General features: G+C 41.6%; 1 protein-coding gene across 2 annotated transcripts in view; it reads left to right on the top strand.

Moving 5' to 3' along the window:
• The first annotated feature begins 1381 nt into the window (after positions 1–1381).
• Positions 1382–27028, top strand: part of LOC109889307 (cadherin-13) — a 582397-nt gene continuing 556750 nt past the window's right edge. For both annotated transcript variants that reach the window (XM_031822709.1, XM_031822708.1), the window contains exon 1: positions 1382–1558. In XM_031822709.1, the coding sequence (XP_031678569.1) occupies positions 1514–1558 (45 nt within the window). In that variant the 5' untranslated portion in view covers positions 1382–1513. The remainder of the gene's footprint in view (positions 1559–27028) is intronic.

Below are 27028 nucleotides of genomic sequence, written 5' to 3'. Positions count from 1 at the left end.
TAAATATGGTTCCCAATCAGAGACAACGATAAACACCTGCCTCTGATTGAGAACCACTCTAGGCAACCATAGACTTACCTAGACAACTCTACTATGCCACAATTCCATCCCCTAAAAAAAACCAAGACAAAACACACCACATAAATAACCCATGTCACTCCCTGGCCTGACCAAAATAATAAAGAAAAACACAAAATACTAAGACCAGGGCGTGACACATGACAGCTTTGCCACCTAAGAAGGAGAGATGGGCAGCTTAATAAGACACCTGAGCTTGGGTCCTAAAATGGAAATGTTTTGTATTCACAAGGTAACCTTCACTGAGGGGTGTGGATTTTTTCCTCTCCTCAAACCAAAACCCATGGCCGTCATGTTGCACATGTTGCACATAATCTCAACATAGATTTTTGTTAAAGCAGGTACTTTAACAAATCAGCCAATCAACTCATATTCCATGTTATATAACGTTCTTAGGCACAATATGCCAGAAGTGTCATGTATCAGTATGGATGCATCAGTATGATTTAGGCAAGCCACTGGATCATCCTGAATAACAATTAAAATGGTCAAGTCTTTAAACAAGTCCTCTCGATCTCTCTCTCTCCAATCTATATGACCCATCAAATAGCATTCTTCTTTTCTACCCTAGCCATAAATAACATGTTCTGTGTTCATAACAAGCAATATTTTTCTGAACTAAAATGTGTTCGATTTACCAAAGTGAGGTCACAGCAAGCATCAGTTTCTCAGAGGCTCCCGGTGAATAGCGTTTAGAGGCTATATTTTCCACCCAAATGCAACCTTCTATGCAACGGTCACGTCTCTTGTCTTTGGCAACACAAAAAACATGCCCCGAGGCACGCAGACTGAGGGAATAAAATGCCACTTCTGAAGGGCTGTCAAACTCCCACATATTTCCAAATGAAGAATAGTGAGATGAGAAAAAGAGAAAGGTGTACGGTTCTGCCAGTGCTTCTTCAAGAATGTAGTCTCATGAAACATTGCATGTGTCAACACATTTTATGTTCATTTTATTGGGCTATGTGATATAGGCTATGTTCTCTCGCTCTTTCATTTTAAATGACAGATCTTGCATTAAGACATACATCTTCTCATCTGATATGCAGACATGGTACCCTTAATTTACAGATCAATCATTTGTTTGCCTACATCCAACGTTAATTTCTGACTAATTATAGATAATACACTTTTCAAACACATATGAATGTGAGTCAGTCCATGTCATTTGTCTGTCTGTATATAATAAAATTCGAACCCTATAATTTTTCTGATTCATACAGACGCCGCTGGATATAAAAAATCCCCCTATAAATCTATTGGTTGTGGTCTCCGCGCCTCTATCCAATGCTTAGAGGCTGCAGTTCTATTTGGGAAGTTGGCAGCTCGCGGCAAGCTCTTTTACTCTCGCACTGGCAGTTCGACTCTGGAATTATGAGCAGAGCTGGTCAATCCTGTATCTTGTTTTGAATTTTATTCCCAGAGAATTGAGACCATGGAGATGAGCATTGTCATCCTCATTGCGTTCCTCCTCTCACAGGTAAGCAGGAACATTTTATGTGGCATTGCACAGCGCTCTCCCGCAGCTGTTCATCAATGATTTAAATTATGATCTTTATCAATGATTTAAATTCTGAACTTTAACATGTCACACTTAATGAACGACAAAGGGGTAATTATTATTTGCATTGCATAGGCTATAGCCTACGATATTATAGATTGAATGAAACCTACAATCAAAGAGAAACTAAATGAAGCCAATATAGCCTAATAATTTCAGAACAGTACACATACATTGATTTAATAACCGAATACCACGAACGATATGATTAGGAGGCAGTCGATGATGTGTTACATGTTGCATTTGCGGCACCGGGTAGTCTTGGGGAGAGTGTCGAGTTTGACGTTAATCTGCAGTGGTCAATCAGTATTTTTACGGATGCCGTTCACATAGGCGTCCAATGGGCGGAACAGGGGAAAGTGTGGAGCTATGTGCAAATCACGGACGAACTCTTGTCAACAGCCACATCTATATTCCGCTCAGATACCCAGTTGAACGTTTCTTTGGCTCGGTGTTCATGTGGGTGAACGAACAGTGTGAGGGGAGGATTCTCAAGGCAATCAGCGCTTACTGATCTCCCAGTGCATCCCCGAAACAGTCAGCTTCTAACTTCAAAAACAAGGGTGGTGTTGGAAGATAGGAATGTAATTTAGAAGCATTTTATTTAAGATATTTCCCTCCCCGTTTCCCTTTGACACAGCCTCTTATGTAGGCTATACTTTCTTTGATAGCTCGTTGCCGATCTTATCTGGCATTAATTTGGAGTGACTGATAACTTGGAGTGACTGATAACTTGGAGCAGCTGCCTCCCTCAGTCACATTTTACTATATTTAAAGTGGTAGAGGGCAATATGGCTGAATAGTGACACAGCAAAGTAGTAGGCCAACCGTTGCTCATCATTGGAAAATTAAGTCGCAATTAAAATATGAAGCATAGCCTAGGCTACATCTTGTCATCGCGAATCAGTTGATTTTATAGAATAGAAACATGGTGACATTTTACAAAGGTGTGCATGCACTCAACAGTTGCTGAGGAAAAACTGTTGAAAGCCGAAATGCGTTGGTTATACATTTAGAAAGGAGCTTTTAAAAAAAAACATTTAATTCCATTGTCCTCCAAGTGTTGCTGAATCTCCTCTCCTTCAATGGTATTGCATTAAACCTGGATTCCTAGTAAACTAGACTTGTGGGAGAACAACTGCATTGAAGGTGCGCGCCTTCCCACGAATTCCCAGTTGCTGCGCATTCTTATTTCTCTACATTAAAGGGCGAGGTTCAAGCAGAGGCAGGTGTCGAATTAATGACGGGCTTATCCTCAGAATTTTACCCATCACGATAGGGAGCTTTACTTTCCATATGTATTGCTGCTGATAGATTACATGGTTATTAGTGTGTGATGAGACAAGATGTTTGTTACACACCTTTTGCTAAGAGTATGACATCATCAGCACTCTAAGGTTAATAACAGTCTCGAAACTGCTGCAAAATGTACACAGTTCTCTTTCCACTGATATTGCATATGGTCTAGCTAAACTGGGAGACACAAACATAAATTGTTAGATTGAAAATATAGTTAATAGGCCGCTGGCTGCGACATGTAAACCAAGGAGAAAAAAACAAAATAATTCTGTGTCTGGTGAGACTGTGTCCGATACTTTTACTGCCAGAGTTGTCTGGCTCTGTTGGCCTGTTTCATCAAGGGAATCAGGTCGCCCTCCGACTCTCCTCTGACGCTACAGCAACGCTTACCAAACGCCAGGACAACACAACATCCACGTTTCTTATTTATCTTATAGCTCAGGCAGGGCGCCAAGTTTGCCTCCAGAATAAGCTGATGGTGTATTCCCTCTCACCATAAATCCCTGCATTAGAAATGAAACACTAAGCAGTCGAGAGCCTCAATGATGATTCAGAATAAGTACAGCACAGCACAACCGGGAGGTGCAGGTGCCCATATTTCTCTATCTTTTTGGCTCTCTTTCTCCCCCATCTTTCTCTCTCTCTGACTCTCTCTCCATTCTATTTCTCTATCTCTTTCTATGAAGTGATCTAGGGTAACTGGAGTCTTCTTTTTCCTATTCTATTTCATGCACTTGTCTAAGTATTTCCAAAAGGCTCATGACAGTGCAGGTGGGTTTGAATAAAAATGGAAAAATAAAGGTAAAGAAAGTGGTACACCTGCGAGTCAGTGAGCACAGCAGGTACATTTGTTGTTCTGGACGTTTATGGAGCTGGTGGTCAACAGAGTGTTAATTAAATGGTGTAGATCCCGTTAACGGATCAATATGACAACAGCCAGTGAAAGTGCAGGGCGTCAAATTCAAAACAACAGAAATCTCATAATTAAAATTCCTCAAACATAGAACTATTTTACACCACTTTAAAGAGAAACTTGTTGTTAATCCCACCACAGTGTCCGATTTCAAAAAGGCTTTACAGCGAAAGCACACCAAACGATTATGTTAGGTCTGCACCCAATCACAGAAAAACACAGCCATTTTTCCAGCCAAAGAGAGGAGTCACAAAAAGCAGAAATAGAGATCAAATGAATCACTAACCTTTGATGATCTTCATCAGATGACACTCATAGGACTTCATGTTACACAATACATGTATGTTTTGTTCAATAAAGTTCATATTGACATCCAAAAATCTCAGTTAACATTGGTGCGTTACGTTCAGTAATGTTTTGCTTCCAAAACATCCGGTGATTTTGCAGAGAGCCACATCAATTTACAGAAATATTCATAATAAACATTGATAAATGATAACTGTTATGCATGGAACTTTAGAACCCACTTCTCCTTAATGCAACCGCTGTGTCAGATTTCAACAAATATTTACAGGAAAAGCACACCATGCAATAATCTGAGTACAGCGCTCAGACAACAAAACGAGCTATACAGATATCCGGCATGTTGTGGAGTCAACAAAGTCAGAAATAGCATTAAATATTCACTTCCCTTTGATGATCTTCATCATAATGCACTCCCAGGAATCCCAATTCCACAATAAATGTTGGATTTGTTTGATAACGTCCATCATTTATGTCCAAATACCTCCTTTTTGTTCGTGCGTTTAGCCCAGTAACCCAAATTCATGAGGCGCGAGCAGACGAAAAGTCCAAAAGTTCCGTTATAGTCCGTAAAAACATGTCAAATGAAGTATAGAATCAATCTTTAGGATGTTTTTATCATAAATCTTCAATAATGTTCCAACCACAGAATTTCTTTGTCTTCAGAAATGCAATGCAATGGAATGCAAGCTAACTCTCACGTGAATGCGTGTGGTCAGCTCATGCCATTCTGGCAGACCTCTGACTCATTCAGCTCCCATTCCCCCCTCCCTCACAGTAGAGGCATCAAACAAGGTTCTAAAGACTGTTGACATCTAGTGGAAGCCTTAGGAAGTGCAATATGACCCCATAGACACTGTATATTCGATAGGCAATGAGTTGAAAAACTACAAAAGTCCTGTTTGGATTTTTTCTCAGGTTTTTGCCTGCCATATGAGTTCTGTTGTACTCACAGACATAATTTTAAAAAAAGAAAGAAACTTCAGAGTGTTTTCTATCCAAATCTACTAATAATATGCATATATTAGCAACTGGGCCAGAGTAGCAGGCAGTTTACTCTGGGCACCTTATTCATCCAAGCTATTCAATACTGCCCCCAGCCATAAGTCCCCTCTAAGCCGGCCTGAAGTGTGAGTGTGACGGGGTGTTGGCATGGTCCTTTATGGTCATAGTGTCCAGGTGAATGTTAAAGTGGCCATTCAGGGGGGAATGGGAGAGTACGCTTTACCTTGGTGCCTGATTACAGAGAGACAGGAGGTGTGCCCACCTCAGTGACCCTCTTCTCCCCTGTCTGCAGCTCACTCCACTGATCCAGCAAAAAGAAAGGGACACAGCCATGGCTGCATGTCAACTCCATTTATTACTGCAGAAACAGGTGCAGGGATGGGGACTACACACACTCCACTGCCCTTGGCCAGTTCTCTCTCACACACACACACACACACACACACACACACACACACCTAATATTAAGGAAGTCTCAAGGTTTTGCGCGCCTGAGGTAGAGTATCTCATGATAAGCTGTAGACCGCATTATTTACCAAGAGATTTTTCATCTATATTTTTCATAGCTGTCTATTTACCACCACAAACCGATGCTGGCACTAAGACTGCACTCAACGAGCTGTATACAACCACAAGCAAACAAGAACATGCTTATCATGAGGTAGCGCTCCTAGTGGTCGGGGACTTTAATGCAGGGAAACTACGTTCAGGGGATCTACGTGTTTGAGGGTGGGAGTTGGAAGCAGATGTTACAGTCACCTCTTCACTTTTGACGTTGAGACTGGTGTTTTGCAGGTACTATTTAATGAAGCTGCCAGTTGAGGACTTGTGAGGCGTCTGTTTCTCGAACTAGACACTCTAATGTACTTGTCCTCTTGCTCAGTTGTGCACCGGGGCCTCCCACTCCTCTTTCTATTCTGGTTAGCGCCAGTTTGCGCTGTTCTGTGAAGGTAGTAGTACACAGCGTTGTACGAGATCTTCAGTTTTTGGCAATTTATCGCATGGAATAGCCTTAATTTCTCAGAACAAGAATAGACTGACGAGTTTCAGAAGAAAGTCTTTGTTTCTGGCCATTTTAAGCCTGTAATCGAACTCACAAATGATGATGCTCCGGATACTCAACTAGTCTAAAGAAGGCCAGTTTTATTGCTTCTTTAATGAGCACAACCATTTTCAGCTGTGCTAACATAATTGCAAAAGGGTTTTCTAATGATCAATTAGCCCTTTAAAATGATAAACTTGGATTAGCTAACACAACATGCCATTGGAACACAGGAGTGATGGTTGCTGATAATGGCCCCCTTTGTAGATATTCCCAAAAAGTCTGCTGTTTCCAGCTACAATAGTCATTTACAACATTAACAATGTCTACAGTGTATTTCTGATCAATTTGATATTATTTTAATGGACAACTAATTCAATTTTCTTTCAAAAACAAGGACATTTCTAAATGACCCCAAACTTTTGAATGGTAGTGTACATATTACCTCAATTACCACGCCTAACCTGTGCCCCCCGCACATTGACTCTGTACCGGTACCCCCTGTATCGCCTCGCTGCTGTTATTTTATTGTTGCTCTTTAATTATTTTTTTTTATTTTTTACTTCAGTTTATTTTAGTAATTACTTTCTTAACACTTATTTTTCTTAACTGTATTGTTGGTTAAGGGCATGTAAGTAAGAATTTCACTGTAAGGTCTACCTACACCTGTTGTATTCAGCGCATGTGACACATCTATTTTGATTTGATACACACACAAACACTGCCAAAAGTGTTTAGAAAACAAAGGTAAAAAGGTAGAAAATATCTGTTATTGTGATCTTATCAAGCTTAGCTAAGCCAAAAAGTAAAAACACACCTGTCCCTCACCCACACACAATCCCGAGCCATGCCCTCACTTGACCCTTTAGCTTACCTTTGCATTGAACATGAACATTTTGGAGAGGTTTTGGATACAGATTAGGCTAGACCACATCCCTCCTAACACCCTGTGTCTGGTGTTTTGAGAAGCTTTGTATTTTAAAGATCCTGAATTAGTGATAATTATGTCTGGTGAAGGAGCACAATAAGCCCAACACAGTGCCAGTAATGTTGACAGTAATGATGGAAGCCAGTCATTAGTGCTGATGGCGATATGAAACACACTCTCTCTCTCTCTCGCTCTCTCTTCCTTCTCTTTCTCCACTTTGTGAGGGGTGCAGCGCTCCACCCAATGTCAGCTCTGAGCTGTGCTAGATGTACCTGATGCGTATCTTTCACCCCTGGCGCTGTGTGTGAGACTGACTTACAGATAATTGTAAAAACAGCCTGTTATCATGTCTTTATGGATCACTGCTTCTCGATACTCCGCCCTGGGCCATAAACACATAGGTCAGGTGGCTTAACCCCAGTATCCTCCTACATGTTATGATGAGCTGCTTGTCTAGTACTGTTGAGTACCCTTGGAGATATTAGCTGGTGGAGGGTTGTTGGAGGAGTTGAAAGTCTTGCTCTCCAGTGGCTTAATGAAGGGAAGATATCGAAGCAGATAGCCAACCCTATGATGTTAGAGTGCTCTTAAAAATGTATTTGGTTGTAGCTGGTATTGACGGCATCCATACTGGAGTAAAAGCTTCCTGTAAATGATGCTGCTGACGAAAACACATGCACACACAGACACACACACATTTCTGTAAGACTAAGCAAAGCAGGGAGTGAGCAGATCTTCAGTGCTCTCTCCCTTGATGACTGTGGTTCAGCGGTTGACTTTAATGGACTGTAAGGTCAACCCATGTCTTAACTCTGTTCAGGGAGGGTTTGACCTTTTGGGGAAAGTTAACCATCCATATTTTCTCTGACTGGAGCAAAGCAATTTAACTTTCATGGGTTTAAGAGGGAAAGAAGCAATAGGTAGGAGGGGACCATTTTCCCAGGCAAGAAACTGATAATTATAGTAAATATGTCCCCACAAGGAGAAAGCCAGATTTGATATCAGCCCGTTGTTGCCTAATTATACAAAATGCCAATGGATATAAATTCATTAAATATGCCAACTGAAAAGGCTACTGTCTTGGGAAAATTAAATAATGGCTTATTTGTGTGCCTGTGGTACTGTAGTGTAGAGAGAGAATGAGAAACGTGTGGACTAACCGACAGTGTTTGGCTGTCTTGATGTCATGAGCACACAAAATCACACACACACACGCACACACACACAATATAACAGCGTGTCGTGCAGGAGGAGAGGAGGTGGCAGTGCGATTGTCGTCGTCCTGTTTCCGCAACGTCCCCATCTCTTCGTTTGTATGCGCAGATCATCCTTCTGTCAGGCAGGTAATTGATGGAATAGCTGCAAAGCCCGGTACTCCCAAATCCTCCGTACAAATAGGAACAGCCAGGCAGCCAGAAAGAAAGAGGGAACCAGTGATTGTCTGAGGCTGACCATACTGCACTGCTAGCAGGCAGCCTTGTCTGTCTCTGTGCCAGACTGTATATCTCTCTTCTCTCTCCATTCGCTCTCTGCTCTGGTCCATCATTCTCTGACTTTAAGTTGTATTTGTGTATATGAGGAGTGAATTAATGACTGAGATGGTGCTAATTATAAGTGTGTTCCAGTGTCGTCTGTGATGATTCCATCCCGTTGTATAAGTAAGAACTGCTGTGTGTGTGTGTGTGTGTGTGTGAGGAGAGAGAGACCCTGCGAAGGCATCATCTCCTCAGCCCGACCAGCCAGCTGACAGAAGAGAGTGAGGATACATGATGTAGAGCTGCTTATAGGGCACTATCCCTGCTGAAGTAAAATGGTTGTGAAATACTAATGGGGTGATGTTAATGACTTCGGTGCTTAAGAAGGAGATGCTCTCCACTCTGGATGGGGAGGTGTGAGTGCTGATTAATGATGAGTGCTGTGTGTGTGTGTCACTGTGTGTGTGTGCTGATTGCAGAACTTTCACATGAGCTAACTTTTTACATACCTCTTCACTTCTCAATTCCTCTATCTCTCTGCCCTTGTGCCTGCGATTTTATTGATTCTGTCCAGTGCGTCTCTGGTGGGATGAAATCTGTGTCATTTCAATGTGGCTGAGCATTACAACAGTCTTGTTACAAGCCAAAGGGAATGCTTGTTCTGAAAGTAGCCCATTATGCCCTTTCCCCGCCACCCTTCCAGCCCGGAGAGAGGGTGGTAACCAGTGCAGACATGAGAGGCCAGAGAGCGTTGGACTTGTTTCACCTCTGTCTAAAGCTCTTCCCCCTCGCTCTGCTCGCTGGTCCGCCTGTTGCCTTTCATTCCTTGTGATCCATATCAGATGGTCGGAACAAAATGTCACATCTGTGGGAGAGGGAATCAATCACAGTCTGCATTCACCCTGACATCCGCCGTACCTCCCCTGGTCTCCTAGATGGCGACATGGTGCCAGATATCCTACAGTAGATTGGAGATTACCTTGGCCGTTAGAAGAAGTGAGTTGCCGTCAGAGGACTAGGAAGTAGCGTACACAAAGCACTATATTGATGACCGAGGAGGCCACTTGCAGGCAATTGGAATAGCTTTCCCCTTTTTTTGATTTTGATGTGAGCATGTGGTGGAATGAGGGAGCCAGTGGCCGTGTCTGAAATCTGGCTTGCCTACTACCATATCCCCGGAAAGTAGGGTACTGCACCACCCTCTTAAAAAATAAAAACAAATAACATGTAATAAAAATATACATTCACTGGGCCTTTAGTGCTGTATTAGCGGACCGATATACAGTGCATTTGGACAGTATTCAGACCCCTTCCCCTTTTCCACATTTTGTTAAGTTACAGCCTTATTCTAAAATGTATTAAATTAATTTGTTTCCTCATCAATCTACACACAATACCCCATAATGACAAAGACGAAAACAGGTTTTTGAAAAAAGTAAAATATTACATTTGCATAAGTATTCAGACCCTTGACTCAGTACTTTGTTGAAGCATTTTTGGCAGCGATTTACAGCCTCGAGTCTTCTTGGGTATGACGCTACAAGCTTGGCACACCTGTATTTGGGGAGATTGTCACCAGACTTCATCTTCATCAACCATATCTCTGACCACCTTCCTCTGTTCAAGCCCCATGAACTGTCCTCCTCCATCTTTGGAGGATGCATGGACTCAGACTTGTCCTCTATTGGTTGACCTAGACAACTATAGCTAGGCTACACATTATGTATAGCTTGTTTGTTTTTCGCTTTTCGTGTGTTTTGATGATGAAAAGCGCTATTGAAATGTAATCAATTATTATACAAAGATGGTTTATTTAGTTTAGTTAAGCAAAAAGCTCTAATGAAGGCCTGACACTCAAGCTTCAGTAAAAGTAATACTAGCAAAAGCAGTGTGCAGGTTTATTTTTACTTTCAACTTATCTAATTGTTACCATGCATTTGCAACAAGATGCTCAAATGTGCAAGTGCATTTTTTTATGTTGAAATGTTGAAAGTAAAACACAACAGTAGATGTACCGGTATCAAACACATGTTTTTATTACAAACAATAAATACTTTTGAATGAAAACAGAAATCCACTTTGGGTTTTAAAAATGATTTCACCAAAAACAGAAAATTAATAACTGAATAGCTATAAATAAAATACATAAAAATACTTGTTAATCATGGCCTATAAAATAGCCAAACGGCGTGCCTCCCTGGCAGTCACATCCTTCTCCCGCCACCACATCTGGACCCTTCTGGGAGGGAGAGGAGGAGATGATGACCGGTGGGGTGATGGAGTGGCATACCCTGCAGCACCTCATCCATCACCGCATACCATTTCCAGTATGCGGTTGTGGCCTCCCCTCCCTCCGTGCTGACTCTGGTGCAGGGAGCTTTCAACTCCTGAAAAATATAGAAAAGGATAGCTTTCAGCATCAAACATACATCTACTACATGTAAAGGCCTGTAAAAAGTAGTATGCCAATTGCAGTGCATTTCTCTGGAATAGTTTCAAATTTCTAAAATGTACAGTACCTTCAGAAAGTATTCAAACCCCTTGACTTTTTCAAAATGTTGTTGTTTTACAGCCTGAATTTAAAATGAATTAAATTAAATTGTGTCACTGGACTACACACAATACACCATGATGTCAATGAGGAATCATGTTTTTAGAAATGTTAACAAATCCCCTCCACATTCTGAAATTGCACTCCTCTGAGTGGTCAGGGAGTCTGAGTGTTTATCCGACTAGATACATACAAAAAAAAATGTAATGTCCCCCCCACTTCTAAAACCAAAGTTGCGCCCGTGATAAGTATTCAACCCCTTTGCTTAACAACTCACATAATAAGTTGGACTCACTCTGTGTGCAATAATAGTCTTTCATGATGTTTGAATGACTACCTCATCTCTGTACCCCACACATACTATTATCTGTAATGTTACTCAGTCGAGCAGTGAATTTCAAATACAGATTCAACCACAAAGACCAGGGATGTTTTCCAATGCCACCAAAAGTTGGACACTGATTGGTAGATTAAAAAAGCAGACATAAAATATCCCTTTGAGCATGGTGAAGTTATTAATTACATGGTGTATCAATAAACCCAGTTACTACAAAGTTACAGGCATTCTTCCTAACTCAATTGCTGGAAAGGAAGGACACCGCTCAGGGATTTCTCCATGAGGTCAATGGTGACTTTAAAACAGTTGCAGAGTTTAATGGCTGTGAAAGGAGAAACATCTAGTTACTCCACAACATTCTAGTTACTCCACAATACTAACTTAAATGACAGAGTGAAAATAAATGAGCCTGTACAGAATAAAAACATTCCAAAACATGCATCCTGTTTGCAATAAGACACTAAAGTGAAGGTGCAAAAAATATGGCAAAGAAATTAACTTTATGTCCTGAATACAAAGCGTTATGTTTGTGGCAAATCCAACACAACACATTACTGAACATCACCCTTCATATTTTCAAGCATATTGGTGGCTGCATCATGTAATGCGTAAGCTTGTCATCGGCAAGGACTAGATCAGTAACCTAAAACACAAGGCCAAGTTTACACTGGAGTTGCTTACCAAACTTACCAAGACGACATTGCTTACCAAGGAGTTGCTTACCAAGAAATTTCCTGAGTGGGCTAATTACAGTTTTGACTTAAATCGTCTTGAATATCTATGGCAAAACTTGAAAAAGGCTGTCTGTCTAGCAACGATCAACAATATTTGTTTGTACAATACGGGTGTGTAAAGCTCTGAGAGACTTACCCAGAAATAATCACAGCTGTAATCACTGACAAAGGTGATTCTAACATGTACTGACTCAAAGGTGTGTGTACTTATGTAAATTAGATATTTCTGTATTTCCTTTTCAATCATTTTGGGGGTTAGGGGTTATGGTTAGGGTTAAAACATGTTTCACTTTGTCATTATGGGGTATTGTGTGTAAATGGGTGAGCCATGAATAAATAATGGTACCAACATATCCTCCGAGAGCAACTTCTCCCAACCATCCAGGAACAGTTTGGTGACGAACAATGCCTTTTCCAGCATGATGGAGCACCTTGTCATAAGGCAAAAGTGATAGCTAAACGGCTCGGGGAAGAAAACATAAATATTTTGGGTCCATGCCAGGGAAATCCCCAGACCTTAATCCCATTGAGAAAAAAGAGTCAACACTGCAAATATTGACTCTGCATCAACTTCATGTAATCGTCAATAAAAGCCTTTGAAACTTATGAAATGCTTGAAATTATACTTCAGTATTCCATAGTAACATCTGACAAAAATATCTAAAGACACTGAAGCACCAAACTTTGGAAATTAATATTGTGTCATTCTTTCATAGTGCAGTAGCAAGAGAGAGAACTATGGCCACATGACAAAACCTTTTTTTGCTGCATTTCTCCTGCCATGTTTGCCACTGAATTAAATGCCTGGTATAGTCATGAGACCCTGGAAAAGTTTGAACACAAGTATTTACAACAAGTAGCTAGCTAGCTAACTAGGCCATTGTTAAATGAAAAATCTCTCAACAGCAAGCAATTAACCCTGTAGCTAACGTTACTGTTTGAACAGTTACAACTTCTAGGCCTTCTAAAGCACATAGCTAGCTGAAGACACGGCAGGCAGTAGGCTGCAGATCTGTTTTCAAAGATGTAACGTTACAGTTAAATAGTCATGGTCATTTTAAGCAGAACAAAAATGACTTACATTTGAACACCTCCGCAGAAGCTTCACTATTCGCCATCTTCCAAGTTGTTTACTTGAAGAGATCTAGCTATCATAACTCACAGCCTCCATCTTCCAATGCATTGTGGCTGTGAAATTCAGAAAGGCTGCAGCAAATTCTACTAGATGAAAAGCCAAAATTAGTACAACATCCTGGCACACTCGTTTTACAAAAATTCACATATTATTAGACCATATTTTTTCGCAAACTCAAACGGCTTGCTATTTAGCAAGTATGGGGATAGGACACGGCCAGAGCTTTAGTCTGCCTTTGACATGGGGCTGGGAGTTCAATTGAATTCCTTTAGATGCAATTATTGTCCTTTTTTTAATGGTTTGGTTGTGTATCGTGACTGAGTGGAGGCATTTCATTGTATAATGCAGTCTAAAATGATGGCGAAATAGACAGGATGTTATTGCCAATTTCCTTTTCCATTCCATAGTCATCATCCACCATGTATTTTGTTTCGTAACCCATACAGTGTTTGATGTGTAGCATCACATCCATCATATAGCATCCTACTGTAATTACATACCATCAGACATGAGCGACAAATCCTGTGAAGATTGTAACAGTCAATTTGATAGGAACATAGGACATTAGAAATTGGGAGCTGCCTGTCTTTTGGACACATAAAAAAAAAAACATTTCAGTTGTCTATGTGAACAGTACACTTCGAAGAAAATACATATATTTTTTGAAGAACCCTCTGTTGAATGTTCCACGAAAGAACCTATTCTTAAGTCAATGATTTAGAAAAGAAGCTGTGATGGTTGGTTTAAAAACAATCCCAAAACGTGTTAGTCATTAAGCGGGCTTGCGTAGCTACTTTTGGGGGGATAGGAAGCTATTGTTCTACAGGGAGCGAGATAGATGGGCGAGCGTTGAGAAGATTTAGACCGGTCTGATTACAGCTCTGTCATGTGTTGAGTAAGGCACTTCCATCAACTGTCTGTCACTGGAGCCAGCATGGGACCCACTGCTGGTTGCTCCCTGTGGAGTGACCAGCATGCCCCGGCGGATACGCAGGAAGTACAAAAGTCAGAGTTTCTTCTCTGAGGTAGAGCATCAGTTTTACCTAGTCACCGATAATACACAGACTGTTTCTGTAATCGTTACTAGTCAAATCCTTGCTTCCTCCATCCATTGTTCTGCAGTTCCTTTCAAATTGCATTGGTGGAGAGGATCCAGGGTCTATCTATTCTCCTCCAATGAGTTTTGAGAGGAATTGAGGAAACAAGGACAACTGGTAATATTTCTAACCACAGCCTGTAAAAAACAAATACTTCTCAAAATGACACAAGTCCTTGGGAAACTAGTTATGAAACAACCTGCATCGGTGGAAGAAATTAGCAGACGTTTGGCAGTTTGGTCCATTTCCTGTTGTTGTAGGCTGTGTGTCTATCCTGGGTGAAGCCAGGCAGTAATTATCCTGCTGTCCTATATGTGCCTCTCTAAGGTGAGGGGGTCTTTAATTAAACTGCAGTAGCCCAGGCTCTGTTCCGAGGCTCTGCTCTGACCGTTGCTCTGAAGCTGCTAGGTGAGGTGAGGCAGGTCGGTCCAGCGAGACTGCTGGAGCATCTGCCTGTGCTGGATGCTCTGTGTTTAGGGTGTGCGGGAGACATGGAAGAGGGAGGAAAAGGTATTTCAGTAACATTTTAATGATACCGGCTGACTCTTCACTTAACACTCCTTCCCTCCCAATGCACAGAAGACTGCACACAGAAATACACACACATACACACAGGGCACACACACATTCAATCACACATGCACGCTCGTTATACATTTACCTTCAATCACATGCCATTATCTGGTTTTCACCACTTCTATCTGTGGGGAGTTTTAGTGATCAGTCTAGATTTGTCTCTGGAGCCACCAGACTGGATTTGATTTTCATTAGGATTTCATGTCTTGGCTGTCATTTCTCCCCACCCTGCACGCTTTGGTGGACACAATTTTCCGCTGCGGTGGACCCACACGGTGGACTGGTTGTTTTTTTTATGCTGCACTTGATCCACACCGGGTGGCTGGTTATCAATGTGTTCTCTTGCACTGAGGGGGCTGTCTGGCCTCTCTCAAAACACCACCCCCTGCTTCTACACACACGCAGAACACAACACACACACCTACATATCTTCACACATGCAAACCCACACACACAAATAACCACATGCACATCCACATTCCCAATGGCAACACATGTGGGTGTGTGTTTAAAGTCTGTTGATGTTTGTGGTAATACTGAATGTTTATCCAATTGTGTGAGTGCTGAATGGATGTGAGATAATGTGTTGCGATCAGAAGAGTAGAAAGGTGTTGATCTGGAGGAAATATTCTGTTCATCATTCACTCAATGATTTCCTAATGTAAATGTCACACAGACTGCCCAGACTATTAAACACAAGCAAACAGAGAGCCAAGTGCCAATCAAAATGAATGTTAATCTTCATAACATCGCATGGTCAGACTCACACAACACAAGGCTGTCCAGCATTATGACTCACTAATCTCTGAGCCTTAAGTAGGAAGGACTCCAGTTCCTTAAATAAAAGCTTCAGTATGTCTACGACCACTGGAAATATACTGCCTGTCAGCACCAGTCATTACTGAATTATTCATGTTCCCATGCGTTTACAGTATTCTAATCTACCGAGTCTTCTGTTAACTTAGGATGCAGTATTGATGCTACCAATACAGTACTTGGGAATCATATAATGAGCATGTGAGTGGCTTCAGTAGTCTGACTTTTATTAGGAGTACATGCTCTATTGGCTCCAGAGCTGGTTATCTAGTAGGTCACAGCCCTGATCTATGTCATCTCCCCAGTAAGAGAAGCCATGGTCATTAAAGGCCTAGTGTAGTGTGCAACAGACATGCTTATATTAGCATGCACTGTCTGATCATTTATTGCATGGTGAATCCTCCTGTGCCAGCTCATTTACTCAGCCTGATCTCATAGACTAGATGTAACATAGTAAATGTAAATCCGGGACACTCAAATAAGGATGATATGGTATGGTCGGTATGGTTACGTAAGACAGGTTACTTAAGGCAAAATTTAAAGTAAGATGGGCTGGAGGGGTGGGAGTATAAAGCGAATGTCTAGCAACCCAAAGGTAGCATTTTCCAATTTTAGCTAATTAGAAACGTTGTAACTACTTACTAGATGTTAGCTAACCCTAACCCTTTAACCTAACTCCTAACCTTAAGCCTAATCTTAACACCTAACGCTAACCCAGCTAATGTTAGCCACCTAGCTGACGTTAGCAACAACAAATTGGAATTCTTAACATATCATACGACATGAATGATGAACATCCAAAAATCAATACATGTCATATGAAATGTGACATATCATATTAATTGGAATATTCCGGATTTAACTTTACTATGCTACGTCTAACCCTGAGGCCAGGTTGACTTACTATGTTCACATTCTCTTACATGTATGTGACTGACTGTCACGACTTCCGCCGAAGTCGGTTCCTCTCCTTGTTCGGGCGGCGTTCGGCGGTCGACGTCACCGGTCTTCTAGCCATCGCCGCTTCATTGTTACATTTGTTTTGTCTTGTTTCCCCGCACACCTGGTTTACATTCCCTAATCACACTACATATATGTTCCCCCCATGTCTTTGTGTGGAATTGTTATTTGTTGTGTGTTTTGTGTGACGTGCCAGGCTGGGGTTTCCCGGGTACCGTATTTCACCCGTAGTATGTTTATTGTTAACTCTTTTTCTTCATTGTGACTTTGTCGCGCTTTACACTTTCGCTTTTGGCTGGAGGTTTGTTTGACGCAGTTACGTCCGGCTGTTGTTTGCTTCTGCCTAATAAAGTGTGTGCTTGATCACAACTCTCTGCTCTCCTGCACCTGACTTCTACACCAGTAGCTCACAACCTTGACACCTACCGGCTTGATTCGGTCTTATGTAGCAAAATTTGAAAATGTTTTTTTTACATTGGATAAACGTAGAGACTCAGATAAAAAATAAATAATAATACACTACATTATTTATAAGTTAATGGCAGGCTAATTAAAGAAAAAAGCTTCAGGTTGTGAGTGTCATGAAATAAATGTAGGGCATTCTACCTGAGAATTTTTTACTTGGGCACTGTCTCGTTGGTCAAATATTATATTCTAATTTGGCTCCCGAGTGGCTCAGCGGTCCAAGGCACTGCATCTCTGTGCTAGAGGCATCACTACAGACACCGTGGTTTGATTCCAGGCTTTATCCCATAGGGCGGCGTACAATTGGCATTGCATCACCTGGATTTGGCCGGTGTAGGCGGTCATAGTAAATAAGAATTTGTTCTTAACTGACTTGCCTAGTTAAATAAAGGTTCAACTTCAAAAACATTTGACTTTGGTGCAGGTCGTGTTGACTATTCACATTAGCGTCTCTGGTAAACACACACTATATCAAATCAAATCTAGGTTTATTCGTCACATGCACTGGATACAGAAATGTAACTGGTACAGTGAAATCGTATCTTGCATAGTGGAGTCTTTGGTTTAGACATGTAGCTAGCTATCTACATAAACAATTAACCATAATACCAACTCATAATGTTACTAGCTATCATACTCTGCTTCTGTTGGGCATTCCACTGATTTAAAAACTTGGTCCTCCAGAAAGTGGAGAGCAACACTTCTGCAGTTATTCGTGATAGCTTTCAAGAAAGCCCTACTAAAAATTATTACATACACATACTGAGCAAGCCTTTGCTATAGACAGAAGTGTGCTACATGAGAGACCAATCCGAACTCATCTCTCGGCATGTCCAGCCCATCAATTATCTCAGCCAATTATGGCTGGCGGGAAGGTTACTGTCTTTTACCGTGGCTAAAACAACTCGGCTCGTAATTTTAGAAGATTCACATTTACAGATGGCTTGCAAGTTTGTTATTCAGGCACATTAAAGTTAAAATGTTCCAGAAGGCATTTCTGCCCAAAAAATAATTTTGATAAAAAAATTAAATGTTTACGTTCAAATGCCTCTCAATGAATGGTAAATATTGTATTGCGTCATTTTGGAGTCACTTTTATTTTAAATAAAAATAGAATACGTTTCTGAACACTGCTACCATGATTACGGATAATCATTAATAAATTGTGAATAAGTATGAGTGAGGAAGTTACAGATTCACAAAGATCATTCCCCCGAAAAATGTTAAAGCTTTTTGAAGATAGAAGCTGGCTGCATTTGTTTATTAGGCTACTGTGCAGTCTGACAAGTAAAAATAGCCGACAGTACATACTGTAATAAACATGGTAATGTTAGGAGGGGGGGGGGGGGGTTGCAACTTAACTCCCACATCATAAATTCCGTAAAGAGACTCTCCCTGACCATGTAGTGGAGAGAGTTTCACAGTAGAACAAAGGAACTCTCGCCAAATTCTACTACATCCCTGAATTTGAGAATTGAACAATGCTCATATTTTGGAGAATGTGTAAACGGTCGGTGGAGAAGCCAGATACGACCCGGTCCGTTTGGTTTTATGTTTGTGACCTCATGAAAGACAATACAGCCACATTACCCTAACTGTGTTTATACAGGTGCCTCAATTATGAGGTTTGCATCTAATTCTTGTATAAAATGAATGAGTAAAGATGAAACTATTTGTGAAATGATGTGAACTTTTAAAATTAGAAAATCATCCTCCCTATAAAGTTTAACTAAGTCAGTAGTCACGCCCAAGTGAATAGGCATTGGTTGGAAATTATGAACCAACCCCTTTTATTTATTTTTTCTTTCATTAATTTTTTTAACCTTTATTTAACTAGGCAAGTCAGTTAAGAACAAATTCTTATTTTCAATGACGGCCTAGGAACAGTGGGTTAACTGCCTGTTCAGGGGCAGAACGACAGATTTGTACCTTGTCAGCTCGGGGGTTTGAACTTGAAACTTTCCAGTTACTAGTCCAACACTCCAACCACTAGGCTACCCTGCCACCCCCATCTACATTTTTATAAAAGCCCCCATGACCCAAAGTCACCTAAGTTCCAAATAACGGGAGGACTTCAACCCTACAGGCCAGGAAACGTGAAATAGTATGAATTCTAATGAATTCCAGAAAATCACATTGTATGATTTTTAAGTAATTAATTTGCATTTTTTTCTCCCCACTGTATGCTTCGGAGGGGAAGGGGCAGGTAGCCGACACACACACACACCCACTGGCAAAGATTTCCAGCTGGCAGGCAGACACTGGAATACATTTCTGAGTGACAGAGTGAGGGCTTTGCATAGGCGCTATGTTGTGATTTTTGTGGGACTGAAAAAAAGGCCTAGAATGTAAAATAACGTTATTAACCGGTTCCCATGCTTTTCAAATAATGGTTCTGTTTCAGAAGAGAATAGATCACTTTCGTTCCCAGTTCTGATTCTGTTCGGATCCCTGAACTGGTTCCATCTCCTGGTTTTAACAGGCTTTCCTACTAAGTGGTTATCATTGGCATCCCGGTAGCAGTAACATCAGGAACCAGCATTCGTCATGTGGTTGTTGTTGTACTCCCACTGACCTCCCTCCAATACATCTCTAAATAATCTGTTCCATTCTTTACGGTGATAAAGTGAAAATAGAAAATGAATTGAAGTAGGTTAGAGGCATGGCGCAATTTTTCCCTTAAACATTGCGATAAACAATGGTGACACAAATAAGTTTTCAATATCTTTAAAGAAGGAAAAAAAGGATAGCAAATACAACTTATTTTCCATTATTGAATGTTCTATATGCTCTGGTACAGCCATAGTAAATAAGCAAGAAAATGAAAACTGACAAACATTTAACAACCCAGTGTGTGTGTACCTGTGTGTGATTTTGCTGCTGGAGTGGAGAGTGTGTGGTGTGTGAATGGTTCCAGGCAATCACTTTTATCTTGCTGGATGGAGAGATTGGCCTTTGTAGTTGTGATTGGAAGGAATTAAGGGCTGCCTTTGGTAGCTAGCAACAGGGAACAGCTTTTAGCCATGCAATTGTAAGTGTGTGTGTGTGTGTGTGTGTGTGTGTGGTGTGTGTGTGTGTGTGTGTGTGTGTGTGATCAGTGATTGATTTATTGCTGTGTAAAACCTTCAGTCATGATGCATGAAAGAATGGAGGAGCTTTACTCAGTCAGAGCTAAGGTTGTGAAATATCAAGCTGAACCTTAATTGAGTTAACTCTTTGTGGTGCTGTATCTATCCCCTGTAGATAACTGGGAATTCTTTGCCACATTTAACCCATTGATGCCAATACCCTTGAATACCAATACAACATCCACCATACTAGTAGGTTCTAAGTAGTAATGCTAATTTTAGTTGTAGTGGAAACAGCAGTATTGCCTGTGTTACTTTCCCCCTTTTAATAATAATGTAAACTACAGTGCATTTGGAAAGTGTTCAGACCCCTTAACTTTTTCCACATTTTGTTACGTTAAAGGCTTATTCTAAAATGGATAATTAATCTACATACAATACAAAAAAAGCTGAAAAAAAGCTGCAATATCAATTACATAAGTATTCAGACCCTTTTAATCAGTACTTTTCCGAAGCATCCTTGGCAGCATTTACAGCCTTAATTCTTCTTGGGTATGCTACAAACTTGGCATACCTGTATTTGGGGAGTTTCCCCCATTATTCTCTGCAGATCCTCTCAAGCTCTGTCAGGTTGGATGCACAGCTATTTTCAGGTCTCTCCAGAGATGTTAGATCAGGTTCAAGTCCGGGCTCTGGCTGGGCTACTTAAGGACATTAAGATTTTTCCCAAAGCCACTCCTGAGTTGTCTTGGCTGTGTGCTTAGGGTCATTGTCCTGTTAGAAGGTGAACCTTTGCCCCAGTCTGAGGTCCTGAGCGCTCTGGAGCAGGTTTTCATCAAAAATCTCTCTGTACTTTGCTCCGTTCATCTTTCCTTCAACCCTGGCTAGTCTCCAAGTTCCTACCGATGAAAAGCATCCCAGCAGCATGATGCTGCCACTACCATGCTTCACTGTAGAGATGGTGCCAGGTTTCCTCCAGACGTGATACTTGTCATTCAGGCCAAATAGTTCAATCTTGGTTTCATTACACCAGAGAATCTTGTTTCTCATTGTCTGGGCGTCCTTTGGGTGCCTTTTTGCAAACTCCAAGCAGACTGTCATGTGACTTTATTGAGGAGTGGCTTCCAACTGGGCAATCTACCATAAAGGCCTGATTGGTGGAGTGCTGCAGAGAAGGTTGTCCTTCTGGAAGGTTCTTCCATCTCCACAGAGGAACTCTGGAACTCGGTCAGAGTGACCATCGGGTTCTTGGTCACCTCCCTGACCAAGGCCCTTATCCCCCGATTGCTCAGTTTGTCCAGGCGGGCAGCTCTAGGAAGAGTCTTGGTGGTTCCAAACTTTTCACTTTTAAGAATGATGGAGGCCCGTGTGTTCTTTTGAACCTTCAAAGCAACAGAAATGTTTTGGTACCCTTCCCCAGATCTGTGCCTCGACACAATCTTGTCTCAGAGCTCTATGGATAATTCCTTTGACCTGTGGGGCTTTAAATAGGCAGGTGCGTGACTTTCCAAATGATGTCAAATCACTTGAATTTACCACCAGTGGACTCCAATCAAGTTGTAAAAACCTCTCAAAGATGATCAATGGAAATAGGATGCACCTGAGCTCAATTGAGTCTCATAGCAAAAGGTCTGAATACTTATGTAAAAAAGGTATTTCTGTTTTTTACTTTGAGTACATTTGCAAAACTTTTTTTCACTTTCTCATTATGGGGTATTCTGTGTAGATTGGTGAGAAAAAAAATATTTAATCCATTTTAGAATAAGGCTGTAACATAACAAAATGTGGAAAACATCAAAGGGTCTGAATACTTTCCAAATGCACTGTATATCCCACCGCGCCTAGAGACCAACATGTGCGTGGCTGAAGCATACAGCACTACAACAGCTAATCCATATCCAAGTCATATCCAAAGATGTTTTCTATTCAGTGGATAAATCATTGATTTTCTGGGTAATGATTGAGATAGGGAGAACAGTTATTTCATTGGTTATTGGCCTTTTCAAAGCAGTGAGAGATTAAGGCCAAGCAACCTGTTGATATGGTCAGTGCGATCCTTGGGATGTCCTTACCCTAAATCCTAACCTTAAATGTAACCCCTACCCTTAACTATAACCATAACCCTTACCTCAGCGTTTCCCAAACTAGGTGTTCTTATTTTGGGGTCGCAAGAGAAACAAAAAAACATCTTGCTTGGTTCATAGAACCGGGATAAAATCATTAACCTCCTCTAGCCGCTAAATGAGGTTGTAATTAATAAAGCTGTTTCTGTTTTCTTCCTACAAATGTGTCTCGAAGTTTTGAATGGTTTAAGCTACAAAATATGAATACCCCATCACTGAAAGATAAGACTCTTTGGATGTATGTATATTTTGTTTCCATCTACAATGCCCACAAGCCTCATTAGAACAGAGTGGATAAGATCAGGCAATAAATCAGACTGGGGGAAAAATAACATCATACAAAATTATTGCCTGATGATCTCCTGAACTTCACAATACCTTTTTTGTTACATTTCTATCACTTCAAACCATACTGTCAGACTGATTTGTGGTTTGTAGCATGGTGGTGTGGCAAAATTGATCTGATTTGGGGGTTTGAGAACCCCTGCCCAAGGATCCCAGATAGCACGGACCCTGTTGATATTCCTCCTCCTTATTGTTTTTCTGCATTGAGTTTTATCACAACAGCACCACGCTGTCTGATAGCAGCCTCCCTTTGCTCTGCCATGGGAAATAACAAATTAGGCTTGTTTTACAGCGAGGGAGTGTGACTGCACAAGTGTCTTGGATTTGTAGCGGTGCTGGTGGCTGGGCTGGGGTGGCTGGAGAAAATGGGCTTTCCGCTTGAATGTAACTAAGCAAAATGTATCAGGAGTTCTACCTTTTTAAGGTATTTGCAGGAGTGAAAGGAAGGCAGTATGGTCTGGTAAAAATAAATAGTGGGGGTATGTCATACCGGTAAAACATGAGCCTATCACCTTAATGAAAACAAAATGTCAAGAAAACTGTAGGCTATTACACCAGTATTTATCATTACTGCATGTTAGAGGCATTAAAAATGAGAGAATGGACTCAAACTGGTGGTATACTCTACGCTCTAAAATGCGATGTGGTTAGATGAGAACACTGACGTTTTGCAGAGATGATTGGCTGACAACAAGACACGCACGGACAGCAGTGGAGGCAATAACTCTGGCCTAATGACAAACGCCAAATGTCATTACATTTTTGGGTGTTTTGTGTAACAGATATCTCTTTCCATTCACCACTGTTTGGAAGCTGGAAATGTGTTGCGAGGGGATGATCGTGCGCGGGTAGGGTAGTAAAGGAGCCCTTTCCATTCACCACTGTTTGGAAGCTGGAAATGTGTTGCGAGGGGATGATCGTGCGCGGGTAGGGTAGTAAAGGAGCCCTTTGAAGTGATTGTTTGCCAATCAGATTAAAACAGCTAGACTGGTTGCGTCTATGCCACAATAAAATGTCAAAGATTTTAAAAGTCAAATGACAAATCTTTATGACTAGGCCCACAGAGATGCTATTTAATTAATAGGGACTAAATATAATTATGTGATTCGGCCACAAGGCCGGCCCGCCCATTAGACAGGATTAGGCAGTCGCCTAGAGTGACAGTTTGACAAGGGCGGGATTATTCTGCCCAAACACAATAATAACATTCTCACCCAGTGGCATGAGGGCTATTTAGGTGATCGCTGATGATAATAATAATAGTACATGGGACTTCTATAGCACTTCAAGGACCCAAAATTATAGCGATGAAAAAGCAAAACAACAAAACAGGAGTCAAATCGAAACATGAGTAAAGAAAGTGTGATCTTTCAGTGTACAGGGAGGGTAGGGTAGGGTTTGGGGCCGTGGCTTTCAGATAGTTATTTTTGGCCACTCGTGAGAGTAAATGGTATTCCTGTTGATCATGCTAAGTTTGTACACTGCAAGTTTAACTTTTCCTTACTTTTCAATATTTTTACATTATAACCTACTATAAAATTATTCTTTAAATATTATAGCAAAATCCCAACATTGGGACATGCATAGGCACTTAATGAACTATTGGGTAAGCCTCACAAAAGCTACAACAATGTCAGTGCTCAAAATACAGATAACAATACAACAGAACAGATTAACCAGAATTGAATTTACTCTCACAGGTGGCCAAAAATAACTATCTGAAAGCCACACCTCTCCTAAGCCATGCCTCCAGTCTTCCTGGTGGGTATAGCTCAATAAACCAGCATCAATAACCCAACAACCCAACTGATTGACCCAACTGGCTGTGCCAAAATAACCCAACGTGTTCTGTCCAATATTTACCCAAATTGCGTTGTTTTTAACCCAGCATTTTTTAGAGAGCACTGTGCTATTATCATAAGGGGCCAGTGGTTTCTTCTCACGATGGGCCGCTGGCTGGTGGCTGCAGTGTGTTACTGGCATGAAAGAGCAGCTCTTGACTTAAATCCCTTTCTCCTTGTACAATGCAGGGCTGAAGTATCACTCTGTGGTGAGAGGCCTGTGTTGTGTTTCCTCTATCAGGGCGAGGGGTGAGGGGTGTGAAGGGGCCTGTTGCATGCAGGCAGCTCTCTATCCAGGAGTGTCCCCTCCTTTCCTCCTCTCATGCTGGTTGCAGTGAGGGGAGCCAGGGGAAATGGCAGGCTACTCCAGGCCTGATCATGGCTCTCTGGGGCTCAGGAGGATAATTTAGATTACTAAGACAAATACACCATTACATGGTGCCTAAGAGTTCTGATTAGGCTCTAGGAGAGAAGAATAGTGAGGGTGAGGGAGAGGGAGATGGATTCTCCTGTGGCTATCAGTGGCCTGTCCCTGTGGAACGGGTGAGGGAGAGGAAAAACATATTCAAGGAGAGGGATAGAGGGAGAGAAAGACATTTCAAGCAGATTTTTTTAATGAGACATCTTGTGAGCGTTTTGGCTCCCCTTATTGTTTCACATGACTCCCCATCACCTTTCTCTCTACACATCATCCCTGACAATAGCCTGTGTTCCCCAGTACAATCACCTATTTCCAGACAGACAGACAGACAGACAGACAGACAGACAGACAGACAGACAGACAGACAGACAGACAGACAGACAGACAGACAGACAGACAGACAGACAGACAGACAGACAGACAGACAGACAGACAGACAGACAGACAGACAGACAGACAGACAGACAGACAGACAGACAGACAGACAGACAGACAGACAGACAGACAGACAGACAGACAGACAGACAGACAGACAGACAGACAGACAGACAGACAGACAGACAGACAGACAGACAGACAGACAGACAGACAGACAGACAGACAGACAGACAGACAGACAGACAGACAGACAGACAGACAGACAGACAGACAGACAGACAGACAGACAGACAGACAGACAGACAGACAGACAGACAGACAGACAGACAGACAGACAGACAGACAGACAGACAGACAGACAGACAGACAGACAGACAGACAGACAGACAGACAGACAGACAGACAGACAGACAGACAGACAGACGACAGACAGACAGACAGACAGACAGACAGACAGACAGACAGACAGACAGACAGACAGACAGACAGACAGACAGACAGACAGACAGACAGACAGACAGACAGACAGACAGACAGACAGACAGACAGACAGACAGACAGACAGACAGACAGACAGACAGACAGACAGACAGACAGACAGACAGACAGACAGACAGACAGACAGACAGACAGACAGACAGACAGACAGACAGACAGACAGACAGACAGACAGACAGACAGACAGACAGACAGACAGACAGACAGACAGACAGACAGACAGACAGACAGACAGACAGACAGACAGACAGACAGACAGACAGACAGACAGACAGACAGACAGACAGACAGACAGACAGACAGACAGACAGACAGACAGACAGACAGACAGACAGGACAGACAGACAGACAGACAGACAGACAGACAGACAGACAGACAGACAGACAGACAGACAGACAGACAGACAGACAGACAGACAGACAGACAGACAGACAGACAGACAGACAGACAGACAGACAGACAGACAGACAGACAGACAGACAGACAGACAGACAGACAGACAGACAGACAGACAGACAGACAGACAGACAGACAGACAGACAGACAGACAGACAGACAGACAGACAGACAGACAGACAGACAGACAGACAGACAGACAGACAGACAGACAGACAGACAGACAGACAGACAGACAGACAGACAGACAGACAGACAGACAGACAGACAGACAGACAGACAGACAATATCATAACTGGAACTCGGTCAGAGTGCAGTTTTATGAAATCCAATCCAGTATTTTATCAATGTGAATTTAGCCCTAGAGTGTCATTGAGGCGCCATAAAACCAACAACACGGAAATGAATGGTTTACTCTGAATGATATGAAGATAATACTTGGCAATGAGAAAACAAATAATAATTCACTCAAATGGTATCAGAGTGTCCTTTAGATGAGATATTTCTTTATTATCTGATTTTCACAGATATTTGTTTTACGTATACGAAAATCCACTGCGATATGGTGAGAGACATGGTATAGGCAAGTCATAACATCAAACGTATACATTCATGAAAAAACAAAACAAGTATGAAAGCTTAAGGACTCTTACCCCTCCCTTCCACATTACATAGTTTTCCC

This window comes from Oncorhynchus kisutch, linkage group LG4 (assembly GCF_002021735.2).
Source record: "Oncorhynchus kisutch isolate 150728-3 linkage group LG4, Okis_V2, whole genome shotgun sequence".
NCBI classification, from domain to species: domain Eukaryota; kingdom Metazoa; phylum Chordata; class Actinopteri; order Salmoniformes; family Salmonidae; genus Oncorhynchus; species Oncorhynchus kisutch.
This window is presented reverse-complemented; position numbering and strand designations above follow the sequence as displayed.